The 22775-nt window shown below is 50.1% G+C and overlaps 1 protein-coding gene across 2 annotated transcripts in view; it reads right to left on the bottom strand.

Annotated features, from left to right (window-relative positions):
• CECR2 (CECR2 histone acetyl-lysine reader) overlaps positions 1 to 22564 on the bottom strand; it is a 92044-nt gene extending 69480 nt beyond the window's left edge. For both annotated transcript variants that reach the window (XM_072360198.1, XM_072360208.1), the window contains exon 1: positions 22350 to 22564. In XM_072360198.1, coding sequence (XP_072216299.1) covers positions 22350 to 22532 — 183 coding nt within the window. In that variant the 5' untranslated portion in view covers positions 22533 to 22564. The remainder of the gene's footprint in view (positions 1 to 22349) is intronic.
• Positions 22565 to 22775: the final 211 nt, after the last annotated feature.

The following is a 22775-nucleotide window of genomic DNA, read 5'->3' as shown; positions in this document are numbered from 1 at the left end:
AGTTTAATTATGTCTTGCGTGAAGAAATACTTCCTTTTTGTGTAGGAAATTACTTCCTTAAAAAAGTCCAAACCAAAACAACAGCAACAAAAAGAAAGAAACAAAACAAAATACCGCTACCACTAAGTAAGGCTACAACTTGTGCTAAAACATCTCAGGGGCTTGAAGAGTAATTGTTGTATTCAGTTATCTTCTCCGTCCCTCTGTGGAACGTTACTGCCTGAGCATTCCCCTTCCTTTCCCAACCACCCATACAACACAGTCTATCTAGACAATGCCTTTTTCTCCCCCCCTAATAAAAGGCATGTTTGGCAAACAGTACCCTCTTTCCAAAAGTTAAATCTAAGTTATCAGAGCTGCAAATCATCTCTGTAACACACCATAGCGACAACTGTCTTTGCAGGACTGAGAAGACATAGTGACCAGCAGTTCCACCTCTCTGCTAGATAGTGCATTAAAAGGGATGACTAATTCCCTATCACCTATCCTCCTAATCTGCAGCAGTGCTTGCACTAGGAACCAGTCTCTCTACACTATAAATAGGTCCTTACTTAACTCAGCGGAACATCATTTCACTTAGCCTCAAATGAGCACAAGTGCCTACCCTGCAAGGTTACACAGGAATTGCTTGGACTCTTGCACAGTGGCACTTCTCACAGCTCTCCTGCCATATCCAGAGCTATTCCAAAATAACCTTCCTATAAATTGTGGCAAAATGTGTTAGTTATCTGTAGAAACAAGGTGAGTTTGAGGAGGTGCAAAAGCGCATTGAGTACACTAGTTTTAGCTTCTACCTTTACTGCCAAGCTGGAGTGTTAGCAGCCTGAATCACACAGAATCATAGAATACCGAGAGTTGGAAGGAGCTTTTAAAGGCCATCTAGGCCAACTCCGCTGCAGCGAACAGGAAACATGCACAGCTAGATCAGGTTGCCCAGGGCCTGATCCAGCCTTGCCTTGATAGTGTCCCAGGATGGGCTATCAACCACCTTTGTGCACAACCTGTTCCAGCGCATTACCACTCTCACTGTAAGAGACTTTTTCCTTCTATCTAACGTAAATCTACCCTCTCTAAGCTTGAGACCATTTCTCCTTGTTCTATCACAGCAGACTCTGCAAAAGAATATGTCCCTTCTTTCTTGTAGCTCCTCTTTAGATACTGTAAGGCTGCAGTCAGGTCAGCTCAGAACCTCCTGCTCTCTCTCCATGCTGAACAGCCCCAGCTCTCTCATCCTGTCCCTATAGGAGAGATGTTCCATCTCTTGGGTCATTTGTGGCCCTCCTCTGGATGCACTCCACGCAGGTCTATGTCTCTCTTGCACTGAGGACTCCACATCTCACAGTATGAAATGAATGCCATGCTGTCACCATAGGTGAGCCTTTTTCCAGACAAATGCCCCAACATGCAGGCTCCACATTTTAGTCACTTTTGCTAACACATATTGCCAAAGTGGCACAAAAGCAAGATATGGGGCCAGCTTCTGCTTGGATAGGTGACAGTAACCTGATACCCAGAACAAGAACAAAACGTAGCTCAGGCCCTTCCTCTCCATTAACTGGACATAGAAGTTTGCCCTAAACTCACTGTAGTTATAAATGTTGCTGGGTTCCCTATTCCTGACAACAGGTTCTCACGATCAGCGGCCTGGGACAGGCAGGAGCAGAGCTACGGGTCACCTTGCAAGCGGTAGCAGCAGCTGCCCCCTGGATCAAGCGCTTGTTAACCAGTGACTCAGGATTGCTCTAAATTAAGTCCTTTGCTCCAGTCCCATAGGAGGAGGGAGGAAACACCACACCAATGCTGCCATACCCCTTCTGAAGGCCAGCAGGACAGAATGAGAATGACACAGCCCCACTGCCTGTTCTTGGTGGAGAATCTTAGGTTAAGCAAGACAACATTTGGCTTCAGCTGCTATGATTCCTACATTTGGCCACAAAATGACGACATAGGAAACCAAGACTTCGGAGGGCTGCCATCACTTTTCTGTGGTGGTGGCGGCACTTGGCTTCTTTCATGGACACCATCAACACCTCTGAAAGACCCACAGGCAGCCACCGACGGACTGCATGCCTGAGCTCCACAGTGTGAGCAAGGAGGCCGAGCTGAGGGCTGGCGCACACGTACCTTAGAGGAGCAGCCGGGGAGGGAGGGGAATGTGAAGTGTTGGGCCCCAGCTGCGAACTCCTCCTGGTTTTGTTTTAGGGTAATTAATGTTCCCCTGAATAGTTCCCCTCTAGCTTTCAATGCTATCAACCAGACTGGGGGGCTGTGCTTCCTGCCACCCTCATTACAGAGGCGGTGGGGGCTGAGCCCTCATGCAGCCCCGAGCCCTGCTGGGGACCGGTGCCCCTGCATACTTAGGGATCCCACCGCCCCTCTTTCTTCTTCCCTCTCCCAGCCCGAGCTCCCCATGAGCCTGAATTGGACGCATTCCCCCTGCGCTCCCAGACGTCTCCATCCCTGCGTCCCTTGACAGAGCAATCATTTATCAAGTTGTTTCACGCGTTGTCGGGGAGGGGGGCCCCGGGGGACGGGGGTTTGTTTCGTCCCTTTGTTGAAGCTCCACAGGACCGTCCAGCTTAGTCTCCAGCCAACTGCTGAGAGTTGCCAGAGTCCAGGAGCAAATGTTAAAGGGGCTGCCTTTCATCTGTGTGCTGATCCTGCTGCCTTTTCATTTTATTCTTCCAGCTTCTGGGATGTTACTTGCTTGCACGCCCCCACGCCTGCCCCACTATCATTCTGCATGCATGTTTTCCAGAGAGCAGGAATTGATTTTCTGTGTGCTTGCCTCTTCTCCCTCTCCCAGCCACCACTCAACTAGGGCTCAGGGAGTTAGATTTACCACTGTCCTCTTCTATCAGCCCTGCACCTAAGATATCATAAGTCAAATTTGGTTAAAGGCAAGTCCCACTCATGCAGTTAGTCTCTTCTTTGCATGTGCTTTGGTCTGTTGCACGGTGTATTCCCCCCCCCCACCATGTGCATGAGAAACAAGTAACTTTCTAGAGCGTATAATCATCACATGCAGTATTTAAAAAAAAATAAAAGGAAAAAAGGAAGAGGCTTTTGGCAAAAGAACTAAGTAATGATGTTAAAGGAGAAAAAAAAAATAGATGCTTTGAGCGCTCTCATGCTGTAAAGGCTCTTGTGTTTTACACATGTAGGACTGGAAGGCAGATGATCTGGCTCGTACTGTGAGCTGCCCAAGGTCACACAGGAAGCATGTGGCAGCTCACATAACCCACCGCACTGCACCTCACCTGCCCAGGGCACTGCCACACTCGCTGACCGACCACCAGCACCAGCAGCATTCCTGGCAGGAAAGAAGTGCAGACATACAGAGGTGTGTCACACCGGGTACATCTACCTGTACCCCAAGACAGAGATCGCTGCCTGCCCGAGGACAGCTGAATAAGAGGAAAGCCGCCCAGGAAGCTGCAAATTCTAACAACCCATTTCCACTCTTCCACCAAGATGTATCTGAGGTACTCGCAAACCTTATTGCTCCTTTACTTTCGCACAACTATAGTTGTTAGCTACAACTGGTTTTCTAGCAAACTGACAAGATTTTCCTCTCCACTCAAGTGTTTCCTGGCTACAACCCTTAATTTAAAGGCTGGACAAAACTTCAAGGCCAAAAATAAACAAATAAATAAGTAATCTTGCTCCTCCAGCAGCTAAGTAGCCATTGTAAATTCCACACATTTCACAGGAGAGAGGGCAGGAGCTGCCTGAGATGTGATGTATTCCTCTCAGCACCTTGCCTCCATAACTCTTTCCTGCGGAGGAGAGCCGGATTCATTTGCTTCCCAAGTCAATCAACAGAGTTCATGAGTCAGACGAGGGAATGCTGAAAAGCAAGAGGGTACGCTGCTGCCCCCGGGAACTGATTACTCTGCCTCTTAATTGTTCCCAGATCCTATTATTCCAAGGCGACAGAGCAGCTCCAGCACTAGCCAGGCTGTCGAGAACATCCATACCACACAGCCTAGCCCATCAGACACGTGGAAATTAGCATTATTCCAAACCACAGACCTGTTGAGGCTACAAAGGTTATTAAAAAGAAACTGCAAGATCTGAGGTATGTCTATCAGAAAACCTATCAAAAACACCAAAGCTGCACTTTGCTATTAAGTCGTTGTTAACTGGGAGTATTTTTGTTTGTTTCTTACATTTCCATTCAGTCTCACTTATTATTACCTCCTCTGCATCATCTCCACAGACTGCCGATTCTCCATAGCAGTTCAGGTGACAATGTGCAAAGCAAAAGCTACATTTAAAGACCGTAAAAACAACCTGAGGTCTGTCCCATTATTCATACCCTTTATAATAGCTATTAAATGAGTAATCACATACCTCTCCATTACACTTCATTCAGTACACGGGAGAGTGTGACTAGGAAGGAGAGACAGCTGTTCAATATTGATTTTTATCCTTCTCATTCTTTATGTATCCCTATGTTCAATTTGCTACATAGCTTCCAAGCCCGGCCACCAAATAAGCTATTAATCGCTTCATAGACCTTTTCCTGCGGTGGCCCTCCGCATAGTATCTCAATCAAATGAGCATGAACTCTTTTCTCAACCCATTTACAAGTTAATGATTTTTAATCTGATCTGACAGATGAGAAATCGAAAAGAGAAAAAAAAAAAAACAACCAACAATTGATGCTCACAAAATTCACCACTCAATTTAAGCAGCCAGTCACTGCACCTCAGTGTGAGATTGGTCTCCCCTTCTTCAAACCCAAAAACAGACCCACAGCCCTCCTGCATGGCAGTTCTATGGCAGCGTTTAAAACTGCACAGACTTTTAAGTGTTGTTCTTCCAGCTTGGGTAGGTAGCAGCACACACCAGTGTGTGTGCAAGGGAGATAAAGGCACCTTGCTCAAAGCTGCTCAGAGGACTACAGGCAGGCTCCGGCTATCATTACCAACTTCAGTAGCAAGCCCTCAGTGCTTTCTAAAGCTAGAACTTACCAACATAGTTGAGATGCTTCAGAGAGTTTAGCACTGAAGCAGCAATGCCACCAAGCACTACCTAGTATAAACCTGCAACACAGAGCAGCGCAGAGACTGAGTATCAGTATGCTTCTGTCAGCAAAACCAGAACTCACTCCTTTACATCTCTCATTCCCTTGAAGGCTGCAGCACAAGGTTGAACACCAAAAGCTTTCCAGTTAGTGAAAATGAATAAATAAATAAAACAGGAACTTTGCTTCTGGAGCCTGGGTCATCTTTCTTTCTTTCCTCCCTATACAAATACTGGTGGACAAAAAGAGGCTGGAATCTCTCGGGCAAGGAGCAAAACAGGGGAGAGACAAGGACCTCAAAGCTGCTTTGCCACTGGAGAAAGAGCCATGGCACTGTGCCTGCGCTTAACTGAAAGACAGTCCTTTCTTCTCCTGCAGCAGCCCCAGCCTCTCATTTCCTGCCCACCTTCAAACTTCTTCAGTAAATGAGGTGAGAACCATATAACAGCTTCATTCAGTGCTCAGCCTTGATTTATACTCTCAGCACCATCTGTCCTACAAAGAGAGCTCTGCCATTCTCCCATGGAAAAAGCATGTGACCCTGTAATTAGAAACGATCGTCATCTGCAGGTACAAGACGATGGAGTAAAGGTTGCACAGACAACTGTAAATCTATAGTTTCCTGTCAAGTAATTGAATTTGTAATCATTTAGCATCAGTTTCAACACAGAAAACAATAACACACAATAAACCCCTTGCTATCATGTCACGGCAGTGTTTTGAAACAGACACCTTCTCTACTGCTGCTACCACTTGAGCTCAAGTACAAATTACATTAGCAGGCATGCAGAGAATATTGCTCTTTGAAGCGCTCGCTACGGGACACAAATGCTGAAAAGCATGCAGGAACGGCCCCTTTTATGGGCAACCCACCCAAAGGCAAGTAGTTAAGACATTTTTTTCCTCCCCAGAGCTGACACATGGTTACATTATAGTTAGCATTTGAATTTTCATGGTTTCATTATCGCTTGTACCTGCCCTGTTGGAAGTTTGGGATTCTGCTTCTAGCTGGTGACATTTCCTATACTTACAATAACAGTGAGGAAGGAGAGGTATTATGGACATTAATAAGGTATGCTGGTATTTCCGTTTTTAAAACTCACAAGGTGAGGCTTGCATTTGGGTGTCTAGCCTAAGCTGGTGCACTCTGTTCTTCTCCATCACCCCCACAGAAAGAAACACCTTCGGAGTGATTCATTTGAGTCTAAAATAGACTCTCCTCATCGCTCAAAGATCAATTTCTTTCCACTGACGGTGACAAAACCCTGCACAATCAGTCTGACATGACAGTCCACTTTCAACACTAAGTTATTCTTGCCCCTTTTCTCATCCCTACAACTTATTCCAAATTCTACACCATGCAATGGCTGGCACCACAACTGTTTGCTGTGCCACTCTTTTAAGCCAGCTCACAAAACTAAATCCAGGGTGTGTATATATACACACACACACACATATATATATATTTAATATACCACCAGCCATATCAGTTCCCTGATCTACCCAAGAGTGGCCCCACAAACATTTGTGCACACCTGAGAAGTGCCAAGAGTGATGCTGGGACTAAAAGTAACAGCCAGAATTCTTGGGTTATCTGTTCTCAATTACAAGAATAAAAATCTTCCTGTTTGGTCCACAATGTTTCTGACAAGGCAGTCGCTGCAATCTCATGTGCTCCTTACCCACAAGTCCTGCTCTGAGTACTTGTGTGACAATCCCAAAGTGAGGTGCCAGTGCATAGGCAACAACCATCCCTCAGAGACAAGCTATTCCCCATGGAATGAGAAAAGGAACTGGTAGTTCACAATTGCCCCTTATTACCAATCCCAGCCTGCAGGGAGTTTCAAGAAACACCAGCCAAACATGTATCACCGCCTCAGAACCAAACCCCATCCCAACCAAACCTAATCCAGCTCCTCTCCATTCCAACCTGAACTTTAGGTTAGTTCTAGATTGTGCATTGCTGAAGTTCTTCCAAAACAATTTCTGTAACAATTCAGCTCTCTTTTTGTGCAAGTGGGAGAAGGAAAAAAGTACATGGGAAAACACGACATATCCTCCAGACCACAGGTAACCTGATCCACTGTTGGCAACAGTCTTGATCCAAATAGAAGGAGTCTCTGGAAGTCTCTAGTCTGACCTCCTATGTATTTCTCTGGTTCTACAATGGGGGTTTCCTTATCAGTCTTTCCTGAGGAGAGAAGTCCTGAACAGCTTTCTAGTAACATTGCCCTCCACAGATCATTTACACCACCAGCATCTCAGTCTCCATTTAGCATTGCCTCTCTTTGTTCAGCTGCTGTCTTTCAGTCTGTTCTCCATGCATGACATAGCGCAAAACCATCTGCACACCACACAGGGTCAAGGTTGAGCAAAAAGCAAAGCCATTACGCCCACCATAGGACACTAGTATAGCAATATTCCACTCCACCATGATCGAAGGAGCACGATGAACAAGCACTTGGAGCTAGATGCATGTGTCTATAGGAATGGTAAGAGGTGTGGCTCAGTAACATCCAAGACACTTTGGACAACTTGATGGTGTAAAGAGGCATGAATATACCCAGGCTAAAACGGAGAGAAGCTGTACCACACGGCACTCTCCAACCTGCTTGCATTCAGAAAGTGGGGGGAAAAAATTATCTGGGAAATCGGGGTTGATGTAGCTTTGTCTGGCAGAAAGACCAGCAGGGGACAGGATTTCTCCTCTTCAGCTGCAGAAGAGCAAGCTGTTCTTCTGGAGACACAGGTCAGACCTGTACCCCTTCTTGCAGGGTGAACAGAGGCTCTCGCTTGCCCTCCCTCTGGGCAGGAGTCCCAGAGGACAGATAAAGAGATTTTATTTGGCAGCTGGGTATTTCTCCTACCAGAGGCTCTGTCCTAGATAATGTCAAGCATCTGTCCAATAGCCAGGAAACGTCACAGAAGAAAACATCACTCTCGTTTGCTCCTCTGCTTCTAAGGAAGCCAGAAGCAGCTCCATGCATTTCATCATCCCCTATACATTCTGTGCTCCACGGCCAGTCCCTCCAAGCCACCACGCAGGGTACATCTTCTGGCTCACCTGTATACAGCACTGCTGGTTTTAGTTTAATTATTTGGGGTGGTTGTGGGGAGATAATCACTCAAAAGAGAAACGAGAAACGCACAGAGCCCCCGCCATTTGTTTGGCTCGGGCACAACTTCAAGCACTGCTGCGATTGTCTAGAAATCAAACAAGTGGTTGATAGCACCAATTAACACCTTCCAGCAGGACAATACCTCCAGCTCATCTTTCCCCATTCTCTCAGCAGCACCCTGGATGACTTCTCTCCCAGACAGCAGACAAACAGCAGCATAGAGGGAAGCAGGGATGAAGGTGTCCTAGCCAGAGCAGAGGCAGCACGTAGCAGTAAGTTATCAAAATCCTACATGGGAATGAAGACATAGGCATTGGACCGCACACAACCAAAAAAGTGAAACCAGTTTGGAGAAATTCAGGCTTTAAACTCTTTTCTTTTTCCCTGATAGCTGCAAACTGAGGTTTTTGAAATGGGCTTTCCTCATTAGAGCAAGAGAGGGGCAAACATCACTGCTTCATTCACAGCCCAGTTTTGTTAAAGTAATAGGACTGTGGAAGGGGGATTCCAAGGATTAAAGTAAGGCCACATCTGTGGAGAGGTAAAGTCTTCTATAAAATCAGCAACTATAGGAGGAGAAAGCAAACAGATTCTGGATTTGCAGCTCTTTTTTGCCTTTTCCTCCGAACTCCTTGCTTGAAAATAAGGCCAACGAGAGGTCAGGGTGACATTGCCCATCCACCTTAAGACTTGGCAACAGAGCAGCTGGACGGATGGCTGCAATTTGGGCCCATTCCCAGCACAGACGAGGCCCTCGGGCTCTGCTCTTCCAGCCCCAAGGAAGCACCTCTGTAGGACAAGCCAGTAATCCCAAACCATCTCGGCTCCACCGCCTTCCACGGCACCCCAAGGGCCTTTGCCTCAGAGGTACGGCATTGAAATGCAAATCTGACTTTGTAAACCCATAAACAAAAACAAAGAGGAGGCCAGAAGAAGTAAAAAGCCTCCCTGAGCTCCATCCCCAGGCCCAATCTCTGGCATTCAGACCCTGCCCTGTGGAGCAGGATTTCACCCACATGAGTGCATCTCCGCCTCTGGTATCGACATTGCTGGCAGGCACCGTCTTTATGGCCAGATGCATTTAAATGGCTACTTCCACCACATGCCAGGATCTTCTTTGTTTCAGAAATCTCCTCAGAAAACAGTTTTTATTGCAACAACAGACCAGCCAAGCCTTACTCACTTCTCTTTTACAACAAAGCAACATCACATATTAATAACACTCAAACCCAGCCAGTTGCTGCACCAGCACTAGTCTATGCACATCCTGATCTTTCAAACCCCATCAGCGAGCCCAAGTCTATAGGTAGCCAACACGGGGGATCATTGGTCTCACAGGAGACCATTCACGATGGGACGGGGCATCACAGCCACCTCATTACCCCAAGTGCTGCCCTTTTGTTTTGCACCATCCCTGTTTTCCTGTCTCCCAATCCGTTCTCACTGGCATCTCAGGCTGCTCATCACGGGGAGGCTGGATTTTAAGCACAAAGCAGTGGCTTAGTTATTTATCCCTCCACTAAAGACTCCGAAGGCACTGCTGCTACCATCAGTCCTTAGGGGAGAGGAAGGGGACACATCCTGCAACAGGGACCACGGGAAAGTAAAAAGCCATCCTACATGTCCCAAATGGGAGAGCAGCAATTTGTTACCGGGGTAGCTGAAGCCAGCCGTGGTTAACTTGGGCCAGAAGGTCCAATGGCTTTTTTTCTGCCAAGTTTAGTCTTGGATGACAGTGAAACGTGCTTAATTTGACAGTTTCATTTTAACATGTATGGGCAAAGTCTAGAAGGCGACAGCAGCAAGAGAACAGCATTGCATTACTATAAGGTGGCTACATCAACCCAACACTCAGGGCTAAAAGCTGAAAGGAAAAGCGTAGATGCCCACAGGTCACCTAGCAATGAAATAATCACAGTGTCTTCGATTGGCATACGGATATTCTCACAAGTATAGGCAAGAGTTATAAATTTAGCCTTTCAGTATCAATTCCAAAGTGTGCCACACCTCTGGCATCACAGAAGCTGAAAGATCAGGTGCAGCACCAGGGCTGGAAAATGTTCTTACTACTCTTTTCACACTCACTTTATAATCTTTAACAAAACCATGTCATTAATATGACCGGGCACTCCTCAAACTGCAGGAGATATGCTTGTATTCCTGTCAGCACGTGAAAAATGCAGTTACACCAGCAGCCATTGAAGTGGCAGAGAGAAATGGGTGACCACGAAGTTTGGTCAGTGGAATACTGTAAAATGCAGGGGGGTAACCTGGCTGCATGGGGCTTTGTGCCAGCAAAGGAGAGGGAAGGCAGCTTTGGAGGTGCAGGAGAACATTTGCTGATCCCCACTTGACTGTTTCTCCTAAAGAACTGTGAAGTCCATCATTCTTCTCTAAGGCTTGGCTCCTCATCGTGTGAGACAAAGCCGTGCTGGCTCACAGCACACACCAGGGCATCAACTCAGTGTGCTCTTCAGGCTATTAGAAGATAAAACTTTTTGGTAGAGCACTACCATCCATCCATATTGATCAGCTGCCAGGCAGACAAAGCCCCGGCTCAACTGGAGGATGAAACTGCCTACCTACTCCTCCTTGTGAGGCTCCTGACCAGAAAGGGCCACCCTGGCAGCCCAGGCCTAGCTGCATTACAACCATTGCCCCCTCCTGCTTGCAGTCCCCACACTGAAGAAGCTGCCCTCTCCATTTCACACAAGTGCACCCCAGGCACACAGGGCAGTGAAGGGTTAATTTAATTAGTTCTGTGTGTGCTCAAAGAATTACAGGCAACTTCATTTAATTATTAAGTAGCCAATCAGGTAATCTCTGTATCTGATTAGCACGCTAATGAAATAATGTCTTCCAGTTCAAAGCTGTCATTCCAATCAGGAGGCAGCCCTTCAGTTCGAAGGAAAAGCTGGCCATGTTTCCATGGGCTCCAGGCTCTGAGATTTTGGGGAGGGGATGGCAGTAGGAAAATCTTTCAGCCTTTCCTCTCACCATTTCACAGAACATAGCACGGCTCTCCCTTCCAGGCAGGCAAGCACATTGGCTCCAGAGAGGCTCCCAACGCTCCAGGCAAGTGTCCAGCATCACCACCATGCGCCCCTTGCTTGTGCTCCCAGATGGCCAAGAATATCAGTCAGGAACCCAGAGAGCGCAGGGCCCTTTGCCTATCACCTAGGCACTGCCAACTGAGAGAGCTGCTAAATATGTGGGGCATGACTCTGCTATGGTCCACATGGGAAAAGAATCACACAGCAAAGCCATTAGAGAACTAAGAGGAAGCCAGAAAGCCTCCTCCCTCCCCCATGCTGCTCTCTGCTTCTGTGTCATATGCAGTTATTTCCAGCCTGGGGAAAAGCGCAAGGCGGCAGCTGTCACACGAGGCAAGGACTTGCCCCTTTTAAACAGGGATTTCAGGACTAAATGACCCATTACAATTAACACAGCTGCAAGAACTGGGACACTTCCACGCAGCCCAAGAGGGGGTTTGGCAGTGGGGGAGGACAGGAGGAGAAGCAGAGGGTTAGGCTCGTCCTTCCAAGCCCTGGCATGGAGTCTCTGTTCTTTAAGCATTAGCTCAGCTGTCCTCTCTGAGCCACAGCAGCTCAGCCTCTCCCCTAGGCCAGAAGCTTGGCTACAGTGAGCTGCATGGCACAGGACAGTTCTCAAGCAGCCCTGCACTCTTGCTCCTTCTCAAAGCCCTGCTACTTTGCCACAGCAGCACCACTGCTTTGCACACAACTGTGCACATGCTAACCTTTAATTAGGCAGCCTAGGTTAATCTCTAGCTGCAGCAGGGTGTGGGTCTGCGTGACCAAGTCCCCCCCCAGAGTATCTCCTGAAAGAAGCCAGTGATGATGCTGCCAGAGTCCCAGTCTCTGCTGTTGCAACTGTACTTCTCCATGTCCTTTGCTGCCAGTATAAATGCTAACTCAGCTCCTGCTGCTGCAGCTGCCAGCGTGCCTTTGCTCTGCAGGGCAGGTACACGTCTCTGAAAGCAAGATCACCTTCCTGGTGACACTTCTCCTGGCGCATTACCCAGGAACAGAAACACAGCCTCCAGGATGCTCGCACCAAACAGACATAGTTTTGTTAAGCCACCGCACTTAAAATGAATGCATTTACAGAGAGAATCCCAAGAGGGAGCAGAAAAATTGCAGGCAGCCTCCAGACAGTCAGCTAGACAGCTGGCTTTCTATGAGAACGCTGAAGTGTTGACACTTTTCGCTGACCCTTTTTTCCCGAGCATATCCCATGAACAAGAAATAGGACTGCCAAATGGGAAGATGCATCTCTCTCCTCTCTGCTGACTGCAGCCATTCGAAGCGAAGGAAACTGGTTAGATCAAGAAATTCAGGCTTGGACAGCACAGTGAAGCATCCACTAATAATCAATCCCTTCACAACAGCCTTCCTGCCAACTGGCTGCAGCCTCGGCAGTGATTATAAATTGTAGTTACTCCTCCAAGGAAAAACAGCACAACATCATATGGCCATCCACGCTCATCCTTGAATTCTGAAACCAGTCCTACTTGCAACTACAAAAAGACGAGTTTTCCTAAATACGCATCCTGAAAAAAAAAATAGCCCAGAAATCCAAAGCTGGGTTTTTTCCGTAAAGAAAAAGAAAGAAGTTATAAAATGCGTGTCACTGAAGTTAGCCGAAGATTCTAAAGATGCTGAGGGTGGAGTCTGTTGCTGATGAAGATAGTATTATTAACCTGTGCTCCTGCACCCTGCAACCTCAGGCAAGGCACACAACAGGCCCTGCGAGGCGGTCCCACTCCACCACTCATTAACCAGCACACAGATGCAATTTGAGCCTGACTTCAGCACAAGCAACTGCACCTGGGGACCAGTGCTCGCTGGCAGCCCGTGCCAGGGCACATTCCAGCCCAGCTCCCCCAGCACTGCAAGCAGGCTGGGCAGGCGCAGCGTGACCTGATCCCCACCTCTGATAGCACCTAGCCCTGTCCAAGCCCTGTCCAACCCGACTGCGTGTCGGGAGGAATGGGATGTAGATCCCCATCTGCACGCATGGAGGGACTCCCTTGATACGCTATGGCTATTTGCGGAGCAGCCACCATCCAAAACTTGCCCAAATGAGAAAGTCCAGGCATTTGGCAGGTCAGCCACTTACTACAGCGAGTAGTTTGTTCCACCGAGGGACTCGTAACACCCTCCCAAATTACACATTGCCCTTTACAGGACACCGCAGCAGCTGGAATCGGCTCCCTTCTCACATTCCTTAATAAGCACTTCCATTGCGGAGTGGGGTGGATGTAGGGCATCAGCTGCAGTTAATCATAACCGAGCGCTGCGTTCCCTTTCTCCATGCTCCAGACACTATCTGCAGGCTAAGAATATCCAGCACCAGTCCGCCGGGGGCAGGGGGAGCCGAGCGGTCCGAGCTGCCCGGCACTGTGGGGCTCCCTGTTACAGGAGACTTTCACTCTGCCTCCCCCAAGCAACAGCCTTCAGTGGGGCCCCCTGATAGCTGGTCGAGATCCTACAGATCATGGAAAGATAATCCATTGCAGGACTAATGCACTACTGCAGCTGTCCATGGAGAAAATCCCCTTTCAACCAAAAAAACCCTCAAGCCCTTTGATCCTCTCCAACACACAATTATCTTAAGGGCAAAATAGTCTTCTGTGCCTCGGCACCTTGTATCAGGCTGAAAGAAAAGAAACCGAGACTGCTATTCCGTGTTTATTCTACACGGCTGCCTGTCCTACAATCAGGCCTCTCCAGCACAGCAAGTAAGTCCCAATGGAAAGATGCTGACATGTGCTGGGTCACAGCGCCCAGGAGAAATCCAGGAGGAAACAAAACCCCAAAGATTTGGGGGTTTGCTTTGTTGAATAGAAAAACTGAGATTCTAAGAAAGAGTTATCAGACAAACTTTTCAATAGCTTGTCAGCCGCAGAGAGATTAAATCAGTTCATTTCATCTTTCAACTGCGTGGTCAGATCTGAATTTTTAAAGAGCAGTTTAAAGGATGACCATCCGCTTTTAAGTTAAGCTTTTTCTAACCAGAATGTTCCCTAACAAAAAGAAAAGAAACTACAGAAAATACATCATGCTTTGACTTAGTACTAGAAAACACCCCCAAAACCTTGCAGAGAGGTCTGCTAGGCTCCTCCACAGGTGACCCAATTGCTGCATGACCTCTTACTACCTGTTCAGTTCTGCTCCACCTGCTGCCCCAAATGCGAGGTGATAAGCATTGCTTTCAGCAGAAGAGTCTGCTATAAAAAGCCCTTCCCCTCCCCACTGCCTGTTTCCATTCCCGTGTCACTGTTTCCCCCCTGGTGGTACAGCCCTCTGTGAAGCTATGCACCTAACACCTTGGGGAACTGGTCCCAGTTCAACAAAGCTCTAAGAAAAACTACTGATTATTTGTTAATCCAGGTGAGTTATTTTACTACCATTAGCAAAAAGAGCAGGGGCGGGATGCTTGAAAACTCACAGCCTCAGGTTCCACTAGATATATCAACAAAATGGTCACACCCCTACTCCACTGAAATCCTTTGAATGTCAAAGGTACTCAACACAACACTTTACATAAAGATTTTTAGAAAGCTTGCCTCAAAACCCCTAAGCATTACTTCCTGGGTGCACTTCTCCATCTATCACCCATCGATAACTCTTGCCTTCTTGCCTGCCTCAACCAAAAGTGATGGGATTGCACAAGTCTTGGGCACACAGTTTCCATACGGGGCACTCACCGTTGCCGGCTCCTCCTGTCAGCTCAAACACATTTATGTGCTCGTGTGCAGGGTTTGGCTGGCAGGTGAGCTGCCTGGCATGAGCTGTGAGCTTGGCAGGAGGACAGAAAGGAGCTCTAGAGAAGTTGGCTGTGAGGACACACAAGACTATCGCCCTCCATGCTCAAACTGGAAACCCGTATGAAATCATTACATACTTTACTTCTAAGTGCTATGTGGTTTGTATTTGAAAACACATTTCACTTTCACAGAGTGTCCTCACGTTAGTTATGCAAATGTCATGAAGTAAGTTATGCTCAGCAAAGGTTATGCCTAAGTGAGGTCCAAAAATACCACACAGAGACATGGAAGGAGTCTTGCTTGTTGGCCTTTCCTTCCCAACTTGGTTTTTAGTGTTTAAACCTTTGGAGCACACCAGAAGAGGGAGTCTTACACTTTTCTCCCATGCTCATCATTTGTTCTATATTAGTAACAATGACAAGCTTTATTAAAAGTCAAGTTCTTAAACTGAACTCTCACCCTTTGCCTCCTAAAACAAATAGAAAACCCATGCAAGAAAAAAGAAAAAGCAACCACCAAACCCTGTTTGCTTTCTGTTGTGGCTGTATAAACATTTTATTTTTTGCTGCCACAACTCCCAGTGCACAAGGCTTACCACAAATAAAAAAAAAACAGCTCTGCCTTCCAGTCCTTAAGCTGTGCAAAGAATCAGAATCATGGAATCATAGAACATCCCAAGTTGGACGGGACCCCTAAGGATCAGTGAGTTCAACTCCTGGCTCCACACAGGACCACCCAAAAATCAGAGCATATGACTGAGCGCAGTGTCCAGACTCTTCTTGAACTCCAGCCCTTGGGGCCGTGCCCACCGCCCTGTGGTGCAGACCCCGTCCCTGACCCCCAGCTGCCCCTCCCCTGGCACAGCTCCATGCCGTTCCCTCGGGCCCTGTCGCTGTCACACAGAGCAGAGCTCAGCGCTGCCCCTCCGCTCCCTCTGAGGAGCTGCAGCCGCCATCAGGCCTCCCCTCAGCTCCTCTGCTCTGCGCTGAGCAAATCCAGGGTCCTCAGCCACTCCTTGCACACTTTGCCCTCCAAACCCTTCCCCATCTTTGTAGCCCAAAGTTCCATCTCCTTTAGACCATGCCTGACAGGAAAGAATCAGCGGACAAATGGCTTTACCAAAGAGGAGGAAGATCATCTCCCAAGGCTCTTTCTTTCACCCCCATCCCCAGCACTCAAACTACACCAAGAGTACAGAGCACCTGAAGCAATGCTGGGGCAAAGCAAGAGCTTGAGGGACAGGGGACCTCCCTGGTGGCAACAGGACCTGTGGCACCAGAGCTCCAGGACCCACCCAGCACAGCAGTACCCATGCCATCCTACACTGTTTGTAGGGCACTCAGCTACATCAGTGCTGTTAAAAGCTGAACCAGTTTCAGCACACCCAGAGCTTGTGGTGTTCAATCAAGCCAGTGGCCCGTCCTAGAACAGAGGTGGTCTAAGAAACCCTCCCCCTCATATTTCACATCTTTCAGTGCTTGCTGCCCTGAATTATACTAGCAGTGCTATTTTTCCACTGGGAAGCTGGTATTTCAGCTAGGCATTTATAAAACGCAAAGAGTTCATAAAGGAGCTGCCCTGCAAGGCTGCTCGGCCACCTCTGAGCTGTGCTTCCAAAGCAAAGGCCTGGACCACGCTAGGCCTGCAGCGCCAAGCTGTTACCCCATCCCCAGGAAAGGCCAACTTAAAAGCACGCACACACACAAAAGCAGGAAAATACAGTGAAAACGTGTCTTCTGGAAGCAAGCAAAATGCACTAAAATCACTTTTACCCATCAGCTGTTTTCTGCTCCTTACACAAAAGGCCACAACCCCCCCCCCTAATTGCAGGAGCACTCCACCACAGAGAGCCCGCTCCCCAGCCCTCCTTCCGAGGAACTGGGAGAACTGGGACACAATAGGAAGGAGACTTGCTAAAGGGAATAGATCTGTTAAATTAACACATTTTCTGTCAACCAAATCAGCTGCCCCCAGTGCCATTGTTGGTGAAACAATGGAGACCCCAGGAATGGGCACCCATTAAAAGGAACAAGCCTGCTGAAAGGATACACTCTAAGGCACAGTGTTGTGTGTTTAACAGGATTCTCTACTGTAAGGAAGGAGGAATCACTGGGCCGCATTGTTCTCGCCATCACGGCAGATGCTGTTTCTGCTGGTAACGAGAAGGAAAAATAGTTTTCATAAATACCTACAATAAGATTTAGACTAGAAACTTTTAATTTGGGAACTGTTACCTCCCTTGCCGTTGCCGTTTCTCCCCAGCCCTTTCCTTGGGGGAGATTTTGCCTGAAAGAAGTCTATGAAAGCATCCATTGCCATTACAAAAGTTAATTCTTCCCCCTTCATGCAGGCACTTAACAGATGCCAGGGGCAGAATGGCACAGCTCCCCGGTATTATTTGCAAGGAGAGAAAGCCCGCAGTTAAGGTCCGCACAGAAAGCTGCAACACTTTTAAGGTGTTACTTTTAGCCGGTTTAGTTGTAGCAAATTCCAAGCAGAACCAACTCCACGACTCATTTAGAGTTTGCACCAGCTTCGTTAAACTGGTACAGGTTTGCAGCAGTCAAGGCTCTGTAAACAAAGCAAACCGCTAAGTCATATTTAAGCTGCTATACAGAACATAGATACACACAGACGTATTTTTTTTTTCCTAGTGGGGAAAGATTTACACCAGATTATCTTCAATTGGTTTTTAAACAAATTCAGCTTAAAGCGTTTAACTTGCGGGCGCACAAACGCGGCAGCTAACAGATAGGATTTCCTTCCACTCAGCTGTGCAGCCGGGAGAGGCAGTTGTCTCCAACCACCGCAGCAAATCTGCGCTACCAAACCCCGCCTATGGTATCCAAATCTCTGAAGTTCTTATTTGCTTCCTCTTTCTCTTCTGCCTTCCACCAATGCAGTCGTTCTCTGACTTCCCTGTCACCTAAGTCAGAGCCATTCAAAATGTTGCTGTCAAAATAACCTTCCTTGCCCCATTGTTCAGGCAGCCTTTTTTTCTGCGCTCAGTCACTTCTTGTTTCTTTTCAGGGGCTTAAGATAACGTTTTAATGCATGTACCAGCCCCCTGAACCACCTATCCCGCTTATTTTGTCCAATTATAGTACAGTTTCATCATAGAAAATGTAAACACTTGTTAAAAAGTTCCAGATCTGTGGTTGTGAAAAATGTGCCTTGCGTTTGAAACGTAAACCGATGTAATGCTTTCCAATTTACAGACCACTTGAAACAACGGCTCTGAGAAGTATCTCTCTGCCTCCCCGTCCATTAATCTCAATGAACTCTAGAGCCCGATACTGACATTCAGAGTGCTAATGATTCTATTATTAACAGAATAAGGAAGGCAACGAAAGCCAAGACAGGCAAAGTAAGGGCTGCTGCTGGAAGGGATGAGGGGAGAGCAACGAGATGCTGAAGAATCAGCAAAGTCCAACACATGCACATGGGGCAGGCAGAAGGAACAATAAAACGGAGCTCACCCAGCATTTCATTTATTTCCTCACTTGGTATTCCAGTTTCCAAGACACGTACCACCTATGGGCAGATGGCAAGAGGCACATCCCCGTGCCTGAACTACTTTACTGAAAAGGCCACGAAACCAGCTCCGACTTACCTTGCATGAGTAGAGCTGACCCGCACGGTATCACTTACATTTCAGTCAACTCGTTACGCCTACTTGTTGCATTTATCTCAGATCCTAAATTCTCCTATCAGAAGCTACCTGGCTACCAATAGGACACAACGAGACACCCACAGGTGCTGCAGCTGCTGCTGTCCTACCAAAAACAATGCGGTGCTGGACCAGGACTGGGATGGAGGGGCGAGGACTTAGCACAAAGTTTTGGTAGCTGTGCACAAGGGTTGACCACCAAGAAGGCCGTGAAGTTTGGTGCCACGAATCACAAAGGACATTCATAGAGATCAAAGAGCATGGGGCTCCACTGAGAAGTTTCAAATAGGACCTAACGTGATGGGACAGTGGAAGTCAAGGTTTATTACACCATCCTAGAAAAGGGCACATTTACCAAAGCGCTAAAACCCCAACGTGCCAAAAGTTGAACAAGTTTAACAACGTTGCCTATTCAAGCTCTGCTTGGTTTGTGGAGGCAGAACAGATCTTCATTCTGTGCTCTTCCCTCCACAGCCACAGCACAAATCCCCTCTTCTCCACACTCTTCCTCCTCCCCCTGGGACCCATGGGAGCAGCAGCCACTGATGTGTGGAAGCCACATCGTATTCCTGACAGAAAGATGTGGAGCCCAAACTATGAGTTAAGGGAAGGAAAAGCATCTCAGAGCCATAGCAAAGACGGCAGCAGAGGCAATTTGCCCAAAGGCGCTTTTAAAAACCACAGGAAAAGATTTATGTTTTCCCTATGTAATGTGGCTTTTCCCCCTTTCCAAATAAACGCAGTTAACAACAGTGTTTTGACTATTTCCAAGCACGCTCTCAGAACTCACCTCCCCTCAACCTACCCAGGCCGAAGCTCCCAGCAGTGCACGACAAGGAGCTGGGTGGCCATGCCACGCTGGCTCCCCTCCAGCTCTTCTGTAACTTGTGCTGAAACACTGCTAAATATTCTCCCAATATTTTTCTACCCCCAACATCCCTGCAGCTGCCAGGAGGATATTTCTGTCGCGGCAGGGAGGGCACGTGGCCAGGAGACACTTTGTCACGGGAGGTGTCCCACGGTCCTGAAGAGGAAAACAAATGGCTTCCTATCATCACACGCACCGACCCGACTGCAGAACGCATCCCTTCTGCCCACCGGGGCAAGGCATGCCATAAAAATACAAAAAATAATATGTTTTAAATGGCTTGTTTGGACAGACCTCCTCCCCCCAGAGAGCTGCTACAGTAGGCAAGGATAAACCCAACCCACGCTGGCTTCTAAAGCCACCCAGAAAGCAGCCGTGACCAGCACAGCGTAGCCAAGAGCCCACTTTGGAAGCGGCGTGAAAGTTTGGCACGGCAGATGGCTGACAAGGCGGCCATGTAAAGGAGGGGGTTGGGGGGGGAAGGAATTTACTAACACAACGCGGTGACAGCCGCGCTCCCGGCCATGCGGGCAGGCCCACGGGTGGACCCGGCTGCGTCCCGGCACGCTGAGGTTGCCCCACTGAACTTTTGACCCGGTGCCGGCTGCCCCCTCCCCAGCCCGGTTTGAAAAGCGCTGGGGCCTCGGGCTCGCCAGGCGCCTGCATCTGCCGAGAGTGAGCCAGCATGGGGGCTGCCCCTACCCCGAACAATGCCCGGCGCCCGGCCTGATGGATGCATCTTCAAGGGAGCTCAGGCTGTTCTAGTCCAGGGAAAAAGGAGAAACATCTGCCAGCCAAGTCTACAGCTGCAAAGGCCAGTCCGCACCTGGAGGCTTCACTTTCTTTGGGACGGCAAGCGCTGGGCATAAGGGCTGTGTTTAGAGAGACAAGAGTATGTAAGAGCTCCGTGCTGCCTCGCTTTAACCAAGTCCCCAAACTTCTCACTGGAGAACCTGCTAGGTGCAGGAAGATGATTCAGATGGCCTTTGCTTTGCAACACAGGCAGGCCAACCAGCAGAGCCATCAGCACAAAAGATAACGGCACCTTCTTATTCACTGAAGCATATTGGAAAATGAGGCTCTGCAGAGATCGATGCAGCAGAACCTTAAGGTAAAACCAGGGCAAGGGGGAGGGCTGAGGAGGGTTCTTGTTACAAAAAGCATCGGGGGGTGCTAAAACTAGTGCTAGAACTATTGCCTTTGCAATCATGTTGAAGAGCCACCAGAGCCAGGTGTGAGGGGAGGAGAGCTCTGCTCTCCTGGGACAAGGAGATCCCACCGCAGGGAGCTGGTAGCATCTGTCCGAGGGATGCAGGAACACGGCTGCACAAGCCTCACTGTGCATCTCAGTTTGGGCACTGCCACGCTGCAGCTCAAGTCCCACCCCTGCCAAGGGACGGTGGCTTTTGGGGAAGGGATACCACAAATCATCCCCGCGTATTCACAGACACACCAAAGCTGAACAGAGGGTGTGCTGCTGGTGCGTAACATCGCTCCACGTCTGGCTGCTCTGCTTCCCCAGTGGCTGGGAAGACGACCACCTCCGTTTGGTTGGGACACCCCAAATCACAGAGCCCATCTCAGACACCAGAACGGGCAGCAGGCTCGAACCCAAAGGGGAAGTGAACCCAAAAGCCACGTGCAGCACTGCTCGTTGAGAGCACAGCAGAACCGCACGAGCAGCCCCTTTGAAAGCCACCCGGTTCATACGGCAGAGAGGCTCCGCGTGCCACTGCAGAGCTCCTCAGTGCCACGGATGGGGCTGGATGGGAGGGAACACAACGGGGACAGTCAGCCAGGCAGGGCTGCGGGGAACAGGAAGGAGCTGCCCGTATGTTGCAGACAGCCCCTGACAGCTGCGCTCACACAACCCGATGGGAGCTGTGGTCTCCAACTCCATCCCTTACGGGGCGCGTTCCCGGTGAAGCTTACAGCGGGGAGGCAGCACCCGGCGCTCCTCGTCCCGGGCGATCCGTCCCAGAGATGGGAACAGAGCGGTGGAAACCCCCCCACCCCCGAAACGTGCGCCGGGAGCCCGAGGGGTCCCCGCACCACCTCGGCTCCGCGGTCACCGCACGTTCGGGTTCCTCCGAGCCCCGCGCTTCCCCGCGATGGGTCTGCATCAATAGGAGGGGGAGGGGAGTTCCCGTCGGCCAGAAGTTGCATCATTGAGAGCCCTTCTTCCTTTTCGAGCTCCCGCACCGCGTAAGGGATTCCCCCTCTTCAGAGATCCGCAGCCCTACCGAGGAGTCGGGCTCTTCGAGCATCCCGCGGAACTTCGGAGCATCTCCGGAATTCGCGTTCGGGCTCAGCCGCTGCCCCGCAGCCCCGCGTGACGGTGCGGTGCCCGCACGGAGCCGCTCCCGGCGGCACAAAAGGGTCCTGCCGGGGCATCTCCCACCGGGACGCGCTCCGTCCTCAACACTTCTAGCCGAGGCAGGAAACGCGCACGGAGCCCCGGCTACCCGCACGGCAAGAAGGACCGAGGGAACGCGCGTTAAACAACTACGACCAAAGAAAAAACCCCAAACCAAAAACACGAGAAAGTTGCGGAGCGCGGCGTGCGCCGGGCGGAGGTGCGAGCACAATGCGGTACCGCGACCGGAGCGGGCGGGGTCCGCCCAGGTGGGACCCCCGCGCCCCAACAAAGGGCCCGCTCCGGGCACCCCGGGGGTCGAGGCCCGCCCCTCGCAGCCTCCATTTTGGTCACGGGGACCCCACGGCGGCCCCGCGCCGCCACCACCTTTGTGTGCCGCGGCGGACCCCGAACAATGCGGGCCCGTCGGGGGCAGCGGGGCCGAGGAAAGTTTGAGGGGCGAGTCAGGAGCGCTCCGCACGGCGCCGCCGCCGGGGCCGCGGGGTCTCACCTCGATCTCGAAGTCGGGCAGGCGGAAGGCGGTGCGGAAGAGCGAGCAGAAGTGCGCGATGGCCGGGACTTCCCACCAGGAGCGGAGCTCGTCCAGCGCCGCCGCCGTCTCAGTGCCGCCGGTACCGGCCACGCCGCCGCCGCCGCCGCCGCCGCCGCAGCCGCCGTCCTCCTCCGGGCACATCTCCCGCGGCCTCCGGCTGCCCGCCCGCCCGCTCAGCGCTGCCTCACCCCGCGGGCGGCTGCGTGCCGCCGCCGCTCGGCGCTGCGCCGCGCTCCGCCCGCCCCCCGGCGCCACGCCGCCCCCCGGCCGCCCCCCGGCGGCCCCGCGCTGCCCCCTCGCTGCCGCCCGCGCGCGGGGCGGCTCGGAGCGGCGGGGCGCTAGGGCCGGCGGGGGCGCTGCTGCTGCCCCTGCCGCGGGCGGCCG

The sequence above is a fragment of the Excalfactoria chinensis genome, chromosome 1 (genome assembly GCF_039878825.1).
Source record: "Excalfactoria chinensis isolate bCotChi1 chromosome 1, bCotChi1.hap2, whole genome shotgun sequence".
Lineage (NCBI taxonomy): Eukaryota > Metazoa > Chordata > Aves > Galliformes > Phasianidae > Excalfactoria > Excalfactoria chinensis.
Note: the sequence above shows the minus strand (reverse complement) of the source record. Positions and strands in the feature narration are given on the sequence as shown.